Source organism: Pleurodeles waltl, chromosome 7, assembly GCF_031143425.1.
Source record: "Pleurodeles waltl isolate 20211129_DDA chromosome 7, aPleWal1.hap1.20221129, whole genome shotgun sequence".
NCBI lineage: Eukaryota > Metazoa > Chordata > Amphibia > Caudata > Salamandridae > Pleurodeles > Pleurodeles waltl.
The window spans coordinates 965,783,066-965,798,907 of NC_090446.1; the positions used below are offsets into that span (position 1 = coordinate 965,783,066).

The 15,842-nt window shown below is 44.4% G+C and overlaps 1 protein-coding gene across 3 annotated transcripts in view; it reads right to left on the bottom strand.

Moving 5' to 3' along the window:
• Positions 1-15,478, bottom strand: part of TBC1D16 (TBC1 domain family member 16) — a 618,682-nt gene extending 603,204 nt beyond the window's left edge. The window contains exon 1 of one of the 3 annotated variants that reach the window (XM_069199713.1): positions 15,320-15,478. Coding sequence is in view for 2 of the 3 variants with exons in the window: in XM_069199711.1 (XP_069055812.1) it covers positions 15,204-15,211 (8 nt within the window). In the remaining variant the exon portion in view is untranslated. Of the gene's footprint in view, positions 1-8,283; positions 8,361-15,203; positions 15,289-15,319 lie in introns of those variants that run through there. The other 2 variants (XM_069199711.1, XM_069199712.1) reach the window with 2 other exon arrangements.
• Positions 15,479-15,842: the final 364 nt, after the last annotated feature.

A 15,842-nucleotide genomic window follows, 5' to 3' on the forward strand; every position in this document is an offset into this window, starting at 1 on the left:
TGCAATAAATCATGCAATAACACAGTATCAACACCACAAAAATACACCACACAGGTTTAGAAAAATATGGAATATTTAGCTGTTTAAATGCAGGTCAAAACGGATAAGTACAAGTTGAAATATCACTTTAGAAAATGATTAAAAGGGTCTTAAGTTCTTAAAAGCAGAAAGTTTCTCTTGCAAGTACAAAGTACCTGGTTTGCGTCTAAATTATCCGCAAGGGACCGCAGAGGAGGGAGGTGCATGGAAAACTGGGAGATGTGCGTCTGTTTCTCCAGGTGCACACAGACGATGCGTCGATATTTTTCACACAGCAAGGGCCTTCCGTCGATTTCCAGCGCGAAGACTTGGATCCTCTTCAGGTTGTGGGGTATTTGGCCGCCCCAGGGAGGATGCGGAGAAATCCTGGGCATACGGGAGAAAGTCACAGGAGCTGCGCTGATCCCGTGCGCGATGCGGGGAAATTTCTGTTGCACGGCAGGCGCTGGGTCGATTCCTCTTCACAGGAAGTCGGGCTGCGTCGTCCCGACTCGACAATGCATCGATCCAGTGGGCCATGCATTGAAGTTCCGCTTGCAACACTAGCGCTGCATTGATCTCCACTCTGGGAGCCGGGCTGCGTCATTCTCATTCGGCGTGCAGTGATTTTCTCACTGCGGTGCAGGCAGTGCGATGATTCCGGCAGGCAGTGCGTCGATATTTCACCGCACAAGGAGTTCTTTGCAGAGATGAAGTCTTTTTGGCCCGGAGACTTCAGAAAACAGGAGGCAAGCTCAATCCAAGCCTTTGGAGAGCACTTCTCTGCAGAGCCAGAGGGCAGCAAGGCAGCAGGGAAACAGCAAGGCAACAGTCCTCTCAGAAAAGCAGTCCAGGTTAGTCCTTTGGGCAGCCAGGCAGTTCCTCTTGGCAGGTTGCAGGTTCTGGTTCAGAGTTCCTGTCCCAGTAAGTATCTTGTCAAGAAGTGTCTGAGTTAGTAGGTTCAGAGGCCCTGTTTAAATGCCCAAATGCGCCTTTTAAGTGGGGAAGACTTCAAAGAGCGGCTTAGAAGTGCACAGTTCCATCCTGTCTGCCAGAGTCCCAGTAGGGGGTTTAGCAGGCCATTGTGTGAGGGCAGGTCACTGCACTTTGACATGAAAGTGTCAGGCCCTCCACCCTCCCAGCCCAAGAAGACCCATTCAGTATGCAGATGTGTGCAGGTGTGACTAAGCATCCTTTGTTTGTGGTTGTCTGAGTGAAATGCACAAGGGAGCTGCTGTCAACTAACCTAGCCAGACGTGGATTGGAACGAGTTAAGTGTAGAGAAATGCTCACTTTCCAAAAGTGGTATTGCTAGAATGGTAATATTAAATCCAACTCCACCAATAAGCAGGATTTTCTATTACCATTCTGGCCATATTAAATAGGACTCCTTTCAGATCAGAATCTACCACTCAAACAGTATGTGAGGGTAGCCCAAATACTATCCTATGAAAGGAGCAGGCCTCACAGCAGTGTAAAACAAATTTAGGAGTTTTACACTACCAGGACATAGAGAACACACATGTTCATGTCCTGCCCTTTACCTACATAGCACCCTGCCCTATGGGCTACCTAGGGCCTATCTTAGGAGTGACATATGTAGAAAAAGGTGAGTTTAAGACTTGGCAATTACTTTTAAATGACAAGTCGAAGTGGCAGTGAAACTGTACATATAGGCCTTGCAGTGGCAGGCCTGAGACATGGTTGGGGGCTACTTTTGTGGGTGGCACAACCAGTGCTGCAGGCCCAGTAGTATTATTTAATTTACAGGCCCATGGAACAGTGCACTTTGCTTGGGACTTACGAGTAAATTAAATATGCCAATTGGGTATGAGCCAATGTCACCATGTTTGAGGGAGAGAGCATATGCACTTTGGCACTGATTAGCAGTGGTAAAGTGTGCAGTCCTAAAGCCAGCAAAAATGAGGTCAGAAAAAGAAAAGGAGGAAGGCAAAAGGTTTTGGGGTGACCCTGCCGAAAGGCCATGTCCAACAAGTTGGTTTGGCCAGTGCTTGTTTATTTCCATGCTCCCCATAATTTTGTTGAAAATGGTTACAATGATTTTCCAATAGGAATATTTTTGGAAATACTAGCAAGGATCAACACACTTTACGAGGTGACGCTCCTAAGAAACAGCACCTAAAATGTCATACTAGCTAAACTTTTTTTTTCTACTTGCATTTTTTCTGAACAGTTTAATTTTGAAAGAAAAGAATCACTCTTGCTTACTAGCTTCTGCAAACATTTGCATCTAATCAGAGAGCACTCTGTGATCATTATACTTAGCCTCATATTGTTAAGCTTTTCAAACGTATGTAAGTTTTTTTGGTTTTTTTACTGGAACTACTGTCAGTAGTGCAGTGTGACCTTAAAAACTTTATTTACAACGCTCGCCTTGATAATGAAAGTTTTTAATTAATGAACCACAAATACAAGTTCGAACAGCATTAACATATGGACACACATATTAGCTCAACTGCAGACAGTTTCGTTCTTTGTAAACCGGCAGCCAAAGGGTTTGTGCTGCAGGGGGTTGGGCCTACTTGTCCCAAGGACAAAATAAACATGAAAACATGTTGCCCTTGACCCCAAACAATATGTCCTGGCAATAGGAATTCCACATCCCTGGAATACATAGCAATGTGCACTGCTCGTAAAATAGCAAAAGAGAGACTACTGTGCCGCAACAACCCAGACCTGGACAAGGTCATTACCAAAATAAAAAGTGCTGAATGCTCAGCAGCAGGGATTAAAACGTTAATGAAACCTGAACTCCAAACTGCAGTTCAATGAGGTAAACCTAGTGTAAACCAAAAACGACACAACAAGGACAAAAAAACAAGCTGTTGATAAATAGATCCAAACCTAATACAACACAATAGGAGTGAGTGTTATTGCTCTGGATCCAACAACCAAATAGCGTCATGCAGAAACTGTTCAGCTCCGAGGCTAGACAGTTGCAAGTGTGACACACACGATAACTTTGGTATGGTGTACAAAGCAAGTAACTGGCTAAGAAGATCTACACAGTTCATGAAGAAGATGAGGTGCTTTGGACACTGAAGATCAAATGGAGGAACTTGTTTGTAACAAAATGCAGTACAGCTAACCCAAATGTGAGTTACAAGTCAATCATCTGTCTAAGGTTGAGGTCCGTGTAGATACAAGGTCAAGGATTACCATGATTTCTTAACAAACTTATGACAGCATACTGAATAAGGAAAAACAATGCTGAAGTTGAATAGTACCAGGTGCCTAGGTGTGGGGATGCAAAATTAGTCTTGAAAGTGTTTTGGGGGGCAAATGTATGTTTTGAAGGGAGAACAACTACTGCAAAAGTTTATGATGTCAACCAAGGAATCAACGTTTTGGGATGGCCAGAACAGCAGAACCTACATATGTGAATTAAACTACGCAATGCACCACATGTATTCCGTGTTATAGAAAATTATCTTAAGAGTGTCTTACAGGAGTATCACAGCATTTTGAGACATGATCTAGGTTGGTTGGAACGATTTCAGCAATGCATTAACCTGAAAGAAGGGGCAATACCTGTTAAGCAAAAAGTATGCAACATTCCTATCACTGATCATAAGGAAGTGAAAAAGAGGTCCTTGACAACTACCAAGCAGAAGGCACAATTGTGCTCGTCTCTGCATCATTATGGCTGTCTCCTGTGGTCGTAGCCAAAAAGCAGAGAGATTAGACTATGCCAAATGAATCGTCAAGTGGTATTGGAAAGACAACCATTACCACCAAAGAGGTACTTTGCCACTTGGCGAATTCCAATTCTGCCATGTCTTTCAGTCTTAATTCTGTTTCTGTTCTGTTTCATAAGATTAAGAACAAACTATTTGATGGCACAGAAGGTGTCCTGCCTTCCAAGACGATGTCCTAATATTGTCCACAATCCAAGAGGACCAACTCAAAACACTGTGGGAAATCCTAAGAATACAAGAATGTGGTTTAGCTGTCAAAAAAGACAAATGCGCATTTTTACAAGTTAATGTGGAGTATTTAGTACATGTCACTAGTAAAGAAAGAGTTGTCCCCAAGCCAACTTTGGTTTTAGCCATAACTACTTCCCCTATACCCAGCAACAAAAAAGATCTTACATCCTCATTAGACCTCTGTAAATTGTATTTGTTTCATTAAAAACTAAGCAGACAAAATGATACCAATGTGATGCCTGAATTCATATGGGACGAAGATTGCAACAAGAGCATGCAGGAACTTTAAAAAGAATTACAGGCTGCTGATCATCAAAAATCACTTGGTGAGTCCTTGTGATGATTAACACTTACCAAGAGGATTTGGATCTGTCCTGACCCAAATTGGACTCCAGGGTGACGGACTTATAGTCTTTGCATACTGCAAATCAAGAGATTCTGAAACCCCTATTGGCCTTACCGAAGGGGAGACTGACTGTGACCAAATTACGTCCCCTTTGGTTTAAAGGTGTGAGATGGGCCACAAATGTTAAACCAAGCAGCAACGAGACTTTGCTCAAAAATGTAGAAGAGAAGCAAAAGTAAATGAAACATCATTAAGATACAAGGTTACAGTGCTCACTAATAAGACATCTATTGACAATGTCATCAGAATCAGACGCCTGTTTGTTAAACAAAGTGGAAACAGGTTTAGTGGCCCCATGCGTGTGGTTATAACTTACGGGTCAGCGCTTGTGTTGGAAAATGGACATAGGTGGAATGTCTCACATCCTGTGCAAGTATCATCCCAGGGTAGCCCCCCCCAATTACTCATGGCGAGGTAAAATGATAATGTGACAATGTATGATGGGACTTTTGATACCTCTATTAATGATGAGAAAAGGTCCACTGTTTCCCAATCCCATGCTGTGATACCAATATGTGCCTCTACCAAGACCCACATGAACAACTCTAGTTGTGACTGTGGCAGATTGAATGGTAGTAAGTCTCCCAGTGTTGGTTTTTAAGGATTGTTTGATTTGTTTCTTTAAAAAGGGACGAAGATGCAATATTTTATGTTGATATTTATTGATAGTTATTGCACCCTGTATTGGCATTTACGTATGTGTGCCGTTATGATCTTGTTTTCCTTCCCTTTTCCTCTGCCCATTTTTCCCTGGTGCGGCTGTAAGCATAAACCCTCACGCAGTATTGGTTTGGAAAATGTGGTTAATGTGGTGAGGGAGTAGGTAAGCATTATGTCATGAGGTGCCTAACCATTTGGTAATAAAGTCCTTGTGTTCCCACTGGAGGCTCTGTTGTTACTACACTTTCCAAGCACTACTTTTTTCTTTTGTCTTAAGTACTCCATGAAAGCGCATGTGTTTTGGTGTTACCTGCATACGTCTTCCCATCCCTCTCCCGGTTGCGCTCACTTGTGTGCTTCTCACTATTGCTTTCCACACCCCCTTGTGTTCCTTCCCCCACCTTCCTGCTCTCTTAGTTGTTGGCCCCCATGTACCCTCTGTTCGCTTTTTCCATGACCCAGTGTTGCTTTTCTCTCTCCTCCATTGTCGCTTCTGCGTCCCCTGTTGCTTATGCTTCCTATGTGGCTTCTGCACCCCCTGCGCTCAACTGTGTTGCTTTCAGGTCCAGCACTGTTGCTTCTGCTTCCCTCATTGCCTTAAAAAAAAGTTTAAAAAAAACACTTTTTAAAAAAATTATAAATCCAGCCCGGATAGAGAACTAAAAAGAGGAAAAAACTGCCTGTGTCATTTTGTAGGAACAGGCATGTGTGGCGCACATACCTACGAAATGAAGCGGGCCATGTCAAATGTGTTTTTTTAAAGCTTTAGCCATCCTGCACATCACTGGGGATACTGTACACTGGGGCTAACCATTTGGCAAAGCACTAAGGTCACAGAGGCGAGACCTATTTGCTTTTCCAATGCTTGTCACATCAGAAGCCTCATCTGTGGAATGATTTACAGGGAAATCTTCGTACAATCCTGGATTACTATAGGTCTGACACAGACACACAAAAAGTGGCTTTTCAATTTTAGTGCCCTGGCCGTCCTGTCTTTCTCACTCAGCAACCTCACGATATAATTACCAACAATAAAGTGCCCAATAAAACAACGAAAATCCCAAATAACAGCTTTTCAACAATTAAAAACGTACATATTACCTCCAGTCCCCCACTACGCGTTACCATTCACACTAAGAGGCTTTCTTTGAAGAAGTTCTCACATCCACGTTCTCTGGCTAATATAGAAACGAACACGCCACAAGCCTTATATAAGGACTCGCACCTATACTCTCCACTTTGGAGAAAAGGCTAAAGACAACACATATTGGCTTCTGGAAGCCGATAAAAGAATATGCTTATTTTCTGCTCCTTAGTTCGCCGCACTGCCAACCTAATGAAAAGAACAGCTATCAAATACGACACACGCTCTTCAACAAGCCTGTTTCAGATTTAAAGGGTCGGTGGTAGCAAAAGTGATATGCATTCCGGAGAAAGAAATATCTCCCATCAATAATGATACCGACAAACAAAAGTGTTTCCCAGTCCGTTTTATTTTAAGCACAGAATGCAGTGTCAGCATCACCAGATACAATGCAGTGCCCCGGCAGCTACTTAAACCTGGATACAGTGTCCAGCATTCTCACATACTGCTGCATTGTGCAGCGTCGGCTCAAACACGGCATCATGTCCCGCTCATGTTAACACGTGTGAAGCGCCCGTTCGTATCGCGAAGAAACACTGTGGTCCCCAGGCAACAACATAGGATACTTGGTACAACGTCAAACTGAGCAGTGTTCACAGGTGGGTCTAATGCAGCCCTTCTGGGCTCAAAATGCATCACTCGGTCACGCAGGACAAAGATAGGGCTCTTGGAGCAGTGTACACCATCTTAGCCAAAAGTATTTATTAAGAACGTCCTAGCACCCTGGCGCACCTCCTCACACTCAGGAGCACTGAAGCAACCCATTCAAAGTGGAAAGCATCTGATAAATGCCTCAGGAACAAACCCGTGCATCCAGCGCAGGATATAATGCCATAAATGAACAGTGAGCTGCATCACGTGCTTGATCGCTGAATAAAGTCAAGACATTTTTAAGAGGACGGTCTCACCCCCAGAGGTGAAATTACACAGGTGGGATAAAGTGCAAACGATGCTCGGGTTAATCGGATGGGGGCTGTCGGTGTTTGTTTATCTTTGGTTTCAAATGGCGCTAAAAAGTGTGCCAGCAAGGCGACCGTCCTTGTACAATTATTGCAAGGAACCGAGGGTTAATTCATTGCAGAACCAATCAACGCCCCATTTCACAAAGGCCTCAGAGCGTCCACGTGAAAGTGCTGACAGTGCGCAGTCCTTGCGTGCGGATAAAGCTTTCTGCGACACATCTGTTTCCTGCTATTAGTATGGCCAAAGAAGTAACCCGAAATACCCCCGTACACATTTCCTTATTTGTTAGTAGCCCGAAGGAACCCCCTAGATAAAAGGATTCCAATTTCAGCGCAGTTCAGAGGACTGACTATCTTGGCCAACATCTACTTCGAAATCACAAGATTCTGAAGCGGACGCCTTTGAGGGATTTGGAAACTCAGCTCCCGATGCGGCACTGGAAGGCACAAACATACCATGGACCACCATCACAACCGTTACCACCGTTGCCAGTGGCAGGAAAAATGCGGAGTAAACCCCTGAAAAGAAGTAATGTCAACGTGTGGCAGTGTGAGAAGCTGCCGCCAGTGGTGGTCAGCGAGAAAGCTGGCACGGTGGGGCTTACTTGGCGTGTAAGGGCGAGAAAGACACGCCAAGGGCATTGAGGCAAACACGTGTTGGTAAACACGCGTTGCAGTCAGTGTGAAATGCTGGTACACGGTACGAGAAACCAGCATTTGGGTAGTGTCGGGAATGAGAGACACCGGTTAGTATACTGAAGAAAGGGAGGTTGGTCGGTGCGATAAGCCGGCACTGGTGAGTTGTCGGTGTAAGAGCTACCTCAAGGCCACGGGGAGGTCTCCGCCGTGACGAGATTCACGGCCCACTCATCTCAACAAAGCACTTCTCGCTCTCGGCACCCATTTAGTTATAAGTGTGCACAGTTTAAAGGGAAGGATTTAAAGTCTGGCGGAAGAAAACTGCGTCACAACGTGAGGGATATCCCGTTCATCTTGTATTATCCTAAAACACTTGTGACAAGAAGGGCAGGCTATTCCCTCGTTTGTGACAGAGTAAAGTCGGTCAAATTTAAATCAGGCATAGAGCCTTAACCGCGTACTCATCGTCCAGTATACAACACATACATATCCTGCCAACACTACCTCATGTCCCGACAAAAGCACCACCAACACTCCAGAAGTGCCAGCCGCTCAAGCTACTCCAGGATCCCGTGTGCTCATACTGGGAGGGAACACATCTGTTCAGACGAAACACATTATGCAGAAACATATCTAAGACAAACACCGCAGGGTGTGATCGCTTGTGCAAGTAACAGCCAGTGCAGCAGGATCTCCACAGTGTGACGCAGCAGGTACGCCCGAGCGGGCCGGCAGCGACTGAAAACAGACGCTATTTATTGATGGCAGGAGTCGGATATAATTTCAAGAAACATAAATGTTATTGATTGTGATGCTAATGGCAGGGCATGCACGCGAGCCGAGGCAGTAATAAGCATGTATGAGATTAAAGAGGGCGACGGAAATACAAAGGAGGCAGTACAATGGTTTACAAAACAGAGTCAAATCTCTTAACAATACAAACTGCAACAGAGAAGGAAGGGCAAAAACGACCAGATGCACTGAATGTTTACATAGATAAGCACAAATGGCACGCTCAGCCCTTTAGGAGAGCACCTTCTGAGCAAAAAGAAGGCATACCGTACAAACACGCTAGGCAAAACGAAACTGCCAGTTGAACCGGTACACAGGCAGGCAGGTAGGTGGTCATTTCGTGTGCAGTAGGACTCTGGCAGCATTAGGGCAAAAAATGAGTGCTTTCCAAATTATTAAACTAGGTATGTCAGGTCCTAAGACCCCCCAGGGTCTTCTGCATAGGGGAAATATTTATGGATAGAGGCACCTCACAAGCTAAGACAGGCGTTAAAAGGCCCTAGATCAATGTTTCCCAACCTGTGGTCCGGGGACCCATGAGGGTCCGCGAAACCTCATCGGGGGGGTCCGCAACTGCTTAGAAAATGAAATAATATTAACAGATTAGGCCCCCAGTTTCCAGTAATGATAACGTTGTGGTCCACAGAAGACAAAACATCGGGAACCACTGCCCTAGATTATACACATCACATGTTGGTACAATCGTCCAATTTCCTAACGTTCTAACGAGCTAATATACGTTTTATCAGTTTTGGAACAGCGAGGCACTTAGCCCCTCATTCAAGGTGATGCATTAAATCTAGACTGTTCCAGCAATTGTATAACTACAGCTGTGAAGCACACTACTGCCTTCAAATTTAGTGTTGTTGGGTCATAACTGGAAAACAACTTGCAATAAAAACATCACCGCTAATTTTTTCACATTCATATTTAGAGAGTTAGCAGCAACTTTGTTTATTCTGGCAGTAACCCCTTACAATACTTTCTATCCTGTAATACTGTCAAATTTATTGAAATGCAGTATAACTGTACCACTTTAAATCTAAAGCAGTGGTGAAATATGCCACATTACTGTTGGGACCAGTGGAGTAATGAAACTTGAGGGGGCCTCCGTGCAAAGTACATGGAAGTAGCCTAAGCATATGTGCAGAGACCTGTACCTGTTTCAGACTATGTGAGGTATTGGGCCTGTCCTGTAACCTGGAGACATGCACCAACTCTGCCCTTATTGTTGCCGAAGACTCCTGTGTCTGCCTTGGGTGTAGCACATAAAGCAGCAGTGGCAACATACCATGTTTTAAGATGGATCAATAGTGTGACCAGATTTGTTTATCTGTGTCTCTGGGAGTGAAACCTCCTGGCACACTTATGTAACATTCTTTAGAATGGCCCAGTGTGTCCGTGAGGACTGAGGGACATCCAGAGAGAGCTGAATGGAGCGAGTTGGAAATTACATGTGTGGAAGAGGATCTTCCTGCTCAATCACCGGTTCCTGACAGGAACCGCTATGAGCTACTGTACCCTTGGCACAGTCCATGGCTTCAAATGCTGTGCCCATCGAAGGCCAGATTAGGGGTTTCATCTAAATTTGGCCCATTCAGGACTGAAACTGCTGTCATCGTTGTAGACCACAGAGTCTGCATTTATCTCTGGCCCGATCAGGCTGCACCCATCATTGGCAAATAGGGCCATTCCACTGTGATACGGCCACAGTAGGGTCTGCACCTGCGCCGAAGCCATGGCGTTGCATGATTGGGCTGGGCAATCATGTGAACTGATACATCCGGTGTCTCGCTTACCTGTCAGCCTTGAAGAATCTTCACTCAGAGTCCCCCCCGATCATGAGGGATAATCCAGACTGCTTAAGAAAAGCGGAGAATTACCAACACCAAGCACTACAAGGGGGTAAGACTCAAAACGACCTTGAACTCAGTGCGTGTTTAGACTGTGGGAACTGTAAGAGACTACTCTCGAGATTGATTCATGCTACATCTTATTTCCAGAAGGTGGACCAATCAGAGTGTGGTCGCTTGTGAAGGACGAGTAAGTGTGAATCAGTGGATGCAGGCCACAAATGAGGATAGCACAGAGGAACACTATCTTGTATATCAAATTTGATTTGTAACCACAACATTCTCAATATGACTCTTTGTGAGTCATAAGTAACAAGGGGCATGAAAGAAGCCCATTCTTTGCAGCTTGGAAGGAAAAGTAGCAATATTTTGCGACCATTATTGGGACTGCAAACCACTGATGTAATCCTGAAAGTGGATACTATCCACTTGCAAAGTATAAGCTGTCCATAAAGCCCAGCTTCCACTATGTGAGCACAAGCTGCTGGGATCAGGAGCAGCAGACCGAGAACAGGGAAACCTCTGTTTGCTCCAATTTTGCTTAATGTTTTAGTCCACGAGCTGAAATATTGGCATTGTGTGAAAGCATATACATCTCCATCACTGCATCTGCAGCCATTCTGGAAAACTCAAAGAGGGAATCCTGCCTTAATAATAAATGCAAGGCAGGATTTCTTCTAAATCTTATGAATGGAAGTTTTGAGCTGTGAGAATATCCATAATAGGAAAAAAAGGATCAATTCACATTGAAAAGCTTCACAAAAACAATAACAGTTTTTAAACTCAATTCTTTAATTTAAACTTCATGCTATAGATCTCTTATGATGGTCCAAAGGCCCACGTTTAATAGCCGTTTCTGTAATTTAGACTAAACATCTAATGAAAATGTAAAAACTTTAAGACCAGGTCAACAGAATGAGCTTTCTGTTGTAGTTGAAGGGCACAGTCTTCATACACAAGTCTGGAGCCATTAAGGTAGGTGTTAGGCCCACAGCTTACAGCACAGTCTGATAGATCCTGTTAGGGCTTCATTCTCCCTCCAGTTGTCCTCAGGGCTTCATTATCCCGCCAACTATCCACAGCTGTCAGGCTTTATCCAGAGCAGCCATTCATCACTCTACAGCATATCCACACAGACACATCACAGCACTACATCATCCCTACTTTCATTACACACAGGAGAAACCAGGCATGCCACATAACTACAATTTCACACAAACATGAACGCCTTAAACTTACAAGAACCTCAACATTGTCTTTGAGTGGAACTAAAAACCAAATTGAAAGCCGATTGTACCATGCATCTGGCATTCTGAGTCTAGGGCACAGAAAATGTAAGGACCATGACCTCTTATAGGCACCCTTGCACTACAGATCACAATTCTGAAAATTCACTTTCAACAGGTATCAGCTCTGGTCTTCTAACTTTTGGCTATTTAATTTGCGAACTTGCCCACTGCCACAGAATCTCGGTTTTCTAATTCATATCAACCAGACCTCTGCCCCCAGCTGATCACATTAACCAACTCCTGCTAATAAGCTTAGTTAAAAACCCTGAAGAGGATACCCCACTCCCTCCCTTTGCCTTCCAGAAAGGATTACAGCGACTAATGTACTCATTTTTTCATGCCTGGCAATGAAACAGGCTGCCACCCATAAGCAGAGTCTATGTTACTGAAATAATACAGAATGTACCACAGGTGAAGGGATATGGTATTTAATTTCCACTAACATTTCCTTTGCTGACATTCACTGGAAATTCAAGTCCCTTTGCATTGTGCAGAGTGTCCATGCTTTAAGCCTATTGTTGTTAAATTCATCGGTGCTGGTAGTCAAGCTTTCAAACTTCATAGCTTTGGCTATCGGGCAACTGACAATCAGCCAGTCTTTTGGAAAAAGACGAGAAAACAAATAAAGGCATTTGTTGTCTCCTTAAATAGTTTAGGATAACGATTGTCATTCGGCACTTTACAGTTTTGTCATAATGCCAAGAGGCTGTCTCCATGGTGTATATGCACTTTCAAGATATCTTGCCGAGTAGTGCTTAAAGGCACATGCACAACTCGAAAATACCTCTGTTCAGAAGCCGTGCTCAGAGGCACATCTGTCCATGAAATGAGAGCAAGAGCAGAACAATGTTCTGTGTGTCACGGCACCATGCTCTGTATAGAAGATGAGACACTGCCTTCTGTAACCAGCCTGACTCACCTACTATTTAACATCCTGGGCAAGCTCTGGTTTCAAGGTGATAACAAAACCACAGAGAAGAAAAACTAATGGGGCATCAATAATATATAAATCATTAGCTATGCAATAGATAGGAGAAGCGAAAGTATCTTGAGCCTTCAACCTCCTCGAGCACCTACGGGTGAGCAGTGAGACCCAGATATATAGCAAACAGACCTAGGGTGTACGAGCAAAAAACGATATAGTCCCAATGTAATGCCAGACAGACAAAAAGGTACGTTTACTAAAACACTTAATTTAATCAGGGCACCCATGTACCAGCCATGGGCTTACATTTAACAACTTAATACCTTCTAGAAGTTGCAATCATGGTTCATCTCAAATAAATACAATGGACTGAATTTCTAAGTTGCAGTGGCTCGAAATTTGATGTTCCTTTTTTTAAGTCTAAAGATTCTTTACTGTGGACAGTTTTCACAAAAAGAAACAATAATAATACAACATCACTAAATAATATGGTAGACATATAGAACAAACGAAATAAACCATATAGGGAAGCTAAAGCAAAATGACGAGGTTATGGAAAGTTTAATGACAGGTGCCCAGATATGATTAGATTCCCATTACACCCGAATGGTGTTGTCTCCTCTGATTCGATTACGAAGGCATATTGTAACTTCCTCACTATAGGTACAAATACACCTGTGAATCGTTATTTCCATACTTATACCCATCTACATTGTTTAAATAATGCCAGCACTATACAGTTCAAATAATAAGTAAAAGAAAAGGCAAAGATAAGAGAAAACAGAAAAGAAGCAAGGAGAGAATAAAGGCCACAGGACTCTCGGAGCTGATGCACAATGTTTCTAGGATCGAGACACTCAACTGAAAGGGTCTGGTCATAGCTGACCCAATACACGGGTCCAAGTGTGCTCCTTGTTAATCACTTCAACGTGGTTTTACTTGCTGAAGGAACACATCTAAATGATCCCACATTGTTTTCCTACCTCTGAGTTGTGCAAAAGAAATGGCCTGAGTACCCTTATAGAATTGTCCCACAGTGGGAATGACTGATCTTCTCCAGGGCTCCGATATTATGGGTCTATATTCTACTTTAATCTGGTGGTTCAAAGTGTTGTTAGTTAAAAAGCTACGTTTGGTAGAAGCGATGACACATGACAGTCACTTAGGAGCCATGCTGACTTGGCTTGGATAGCAGGGACAGCAGGGACAACAGGGACCAGGCAGGCGAGCTGGACAAGACTAATGACAGACAGTGCTTATTTTGAGCCAGTAGTTGAGGGTGGGGCCCACCGGCACTAATTTTGGGTACGGCACTTATTTTCCCTCACCAGACTTTGACCCAGAACAAGAAAGAGAAAAAAATAAAAAGGGGTAACGAAAAACGAAGAGAAAGATAGAAAAACGGTGACAACTGGAGAAAGAGGTGACGAAAAAGAACGTGCACGAGTGACGTAGAGGGACAGGGAGTGTTATTGGTTGGATTAATGAGGCACGAGGGGGAATGAAGATTACACATATTTGGTATTTAACACCAAGACCTTATGCAGTGCCGGTGGCAGCTTCTGAGAAAAAGTCTGGGCCCCGGGACTTATTTTACAAATGAATCACTGTTGACCGAGCCGAGGTGAGCGAATGACATGGCTGAGGAGAAACCGGCAATAAAACCCGCAGTCCGGAAGTAAGGGGCTCTAGATGCATAAACGAGGAAGACAACGAGGACCAAACTAGATGGATTTAGGAACAGATGAAAAGCAGACCGTTTGGTTTGGGGTAGGTGAAAGCAAGTTAGCGTGGCACGGGATGAGAGCCGTGCAGTGTGACCAAAGAGTGTGGTTGTTGGGCAGGCAGAATGGCAGAGTGGCGGGAAGTCTAAGTGCGATGAGAGCTAAACAGCATTGGTCTCTAAAGAGTACTGGCAGCATGTAGGGGATACTGTACAAACCAAGCATCAAGGGCGATGAGGACGTAGGATCAAAGGAGAGTGAGCAACCGGGATGCAGACAGGAGCAGAGAAGCACGGACAAGGAAAAAAAAAATCAGACAGCACCGATCAGTCGTAATGAGCGATGGAAGAGTTGGAAGCAGAAGCCTGCTATCACGAGCATAGGTGGTAAAAAGGCACTAGTCAAAAGAAACAAGGGAATGGGTAAGTGGGAGAGTAGGGGAGAAACAACACGGGCAGATTATAGAAGTGAGTCCGATTCCATTGGCTAGTGCTGATGGGAAAGGTAGGCTTTAAGCAGCAAAGGGCATGGTTCGGGACAGGCAAGAAGCACGGTCAACAGAAACTGGTAGGAAGCCGCGGTCGCAATGAACAGAAACGAGCAAGAAAACATCAGCTTCAAATTGGAAGATAACACAGAGGAGCATGGTATGGGCAGATGTGACCGCGGCAGTAGGGATGAGAGCAGATGCAGGCCAGTCATCATGAATGAGAGCACAGATAAGACTCAGGAAGCACTGGCGGGGGGCTCTGGCAGGATTTGGGGGCAGAAACGTTTCTGATTCCTGGGGCGGGTGCCCCCTTGTAACAACGTGAGGCAATGAAAGGAACAGCTCAATTACCTTTTCATATTTCTTACTTCTCTTGTTGCTCACCCCTTTATCTCTCTGTTACCTCCATATCTTCCTTAACTGGCTTAAACCCCAAGTCTCTTATCTCCCCCACCCGGTTCTCTTACCCTCCACTCGCTCCTCCGCTCCCGCACTCTCTTTCTGTGTCCCAAGGGGGCGGTCTCGGGCCAGCCCACAGACTCGGCTCTTAGGGGAGTCTCCCTCCCTGGGCGGGGTCCCGGAGCTGCAGCCTCCTCAGACCGTCTACAATTCAACCACGCCCCTGTCTCCGCCCATATGAAGGACTTCCGGGTCATTAAACATAAACTCCACCCGTTAGCTCCTGTCTCCCGCCTCCTTCACTAACTTCCGGTCCCAGGGGGCTTCCTAAGCAACCGCCCTAGCAACCGTGCACATTACGTATTTCTGTCAAATACATGAGCCACGCGTTATTTTATTTTTCTTTTGTTTTTAAACATGGCGGCCATTACGTTTTACAGCACTTTACAGCTGTCACCAAAATGCAAAACGTGCAAAAAGCTCAAGTGATTTACCTTGCTTGTGTTTTCCCGTTTTATTCAACGTCACTGGTATTTAAAGTCCCCAGTACAGATCTTCACTTTTGCAAATCATGTGCACAGCCTCCAAATA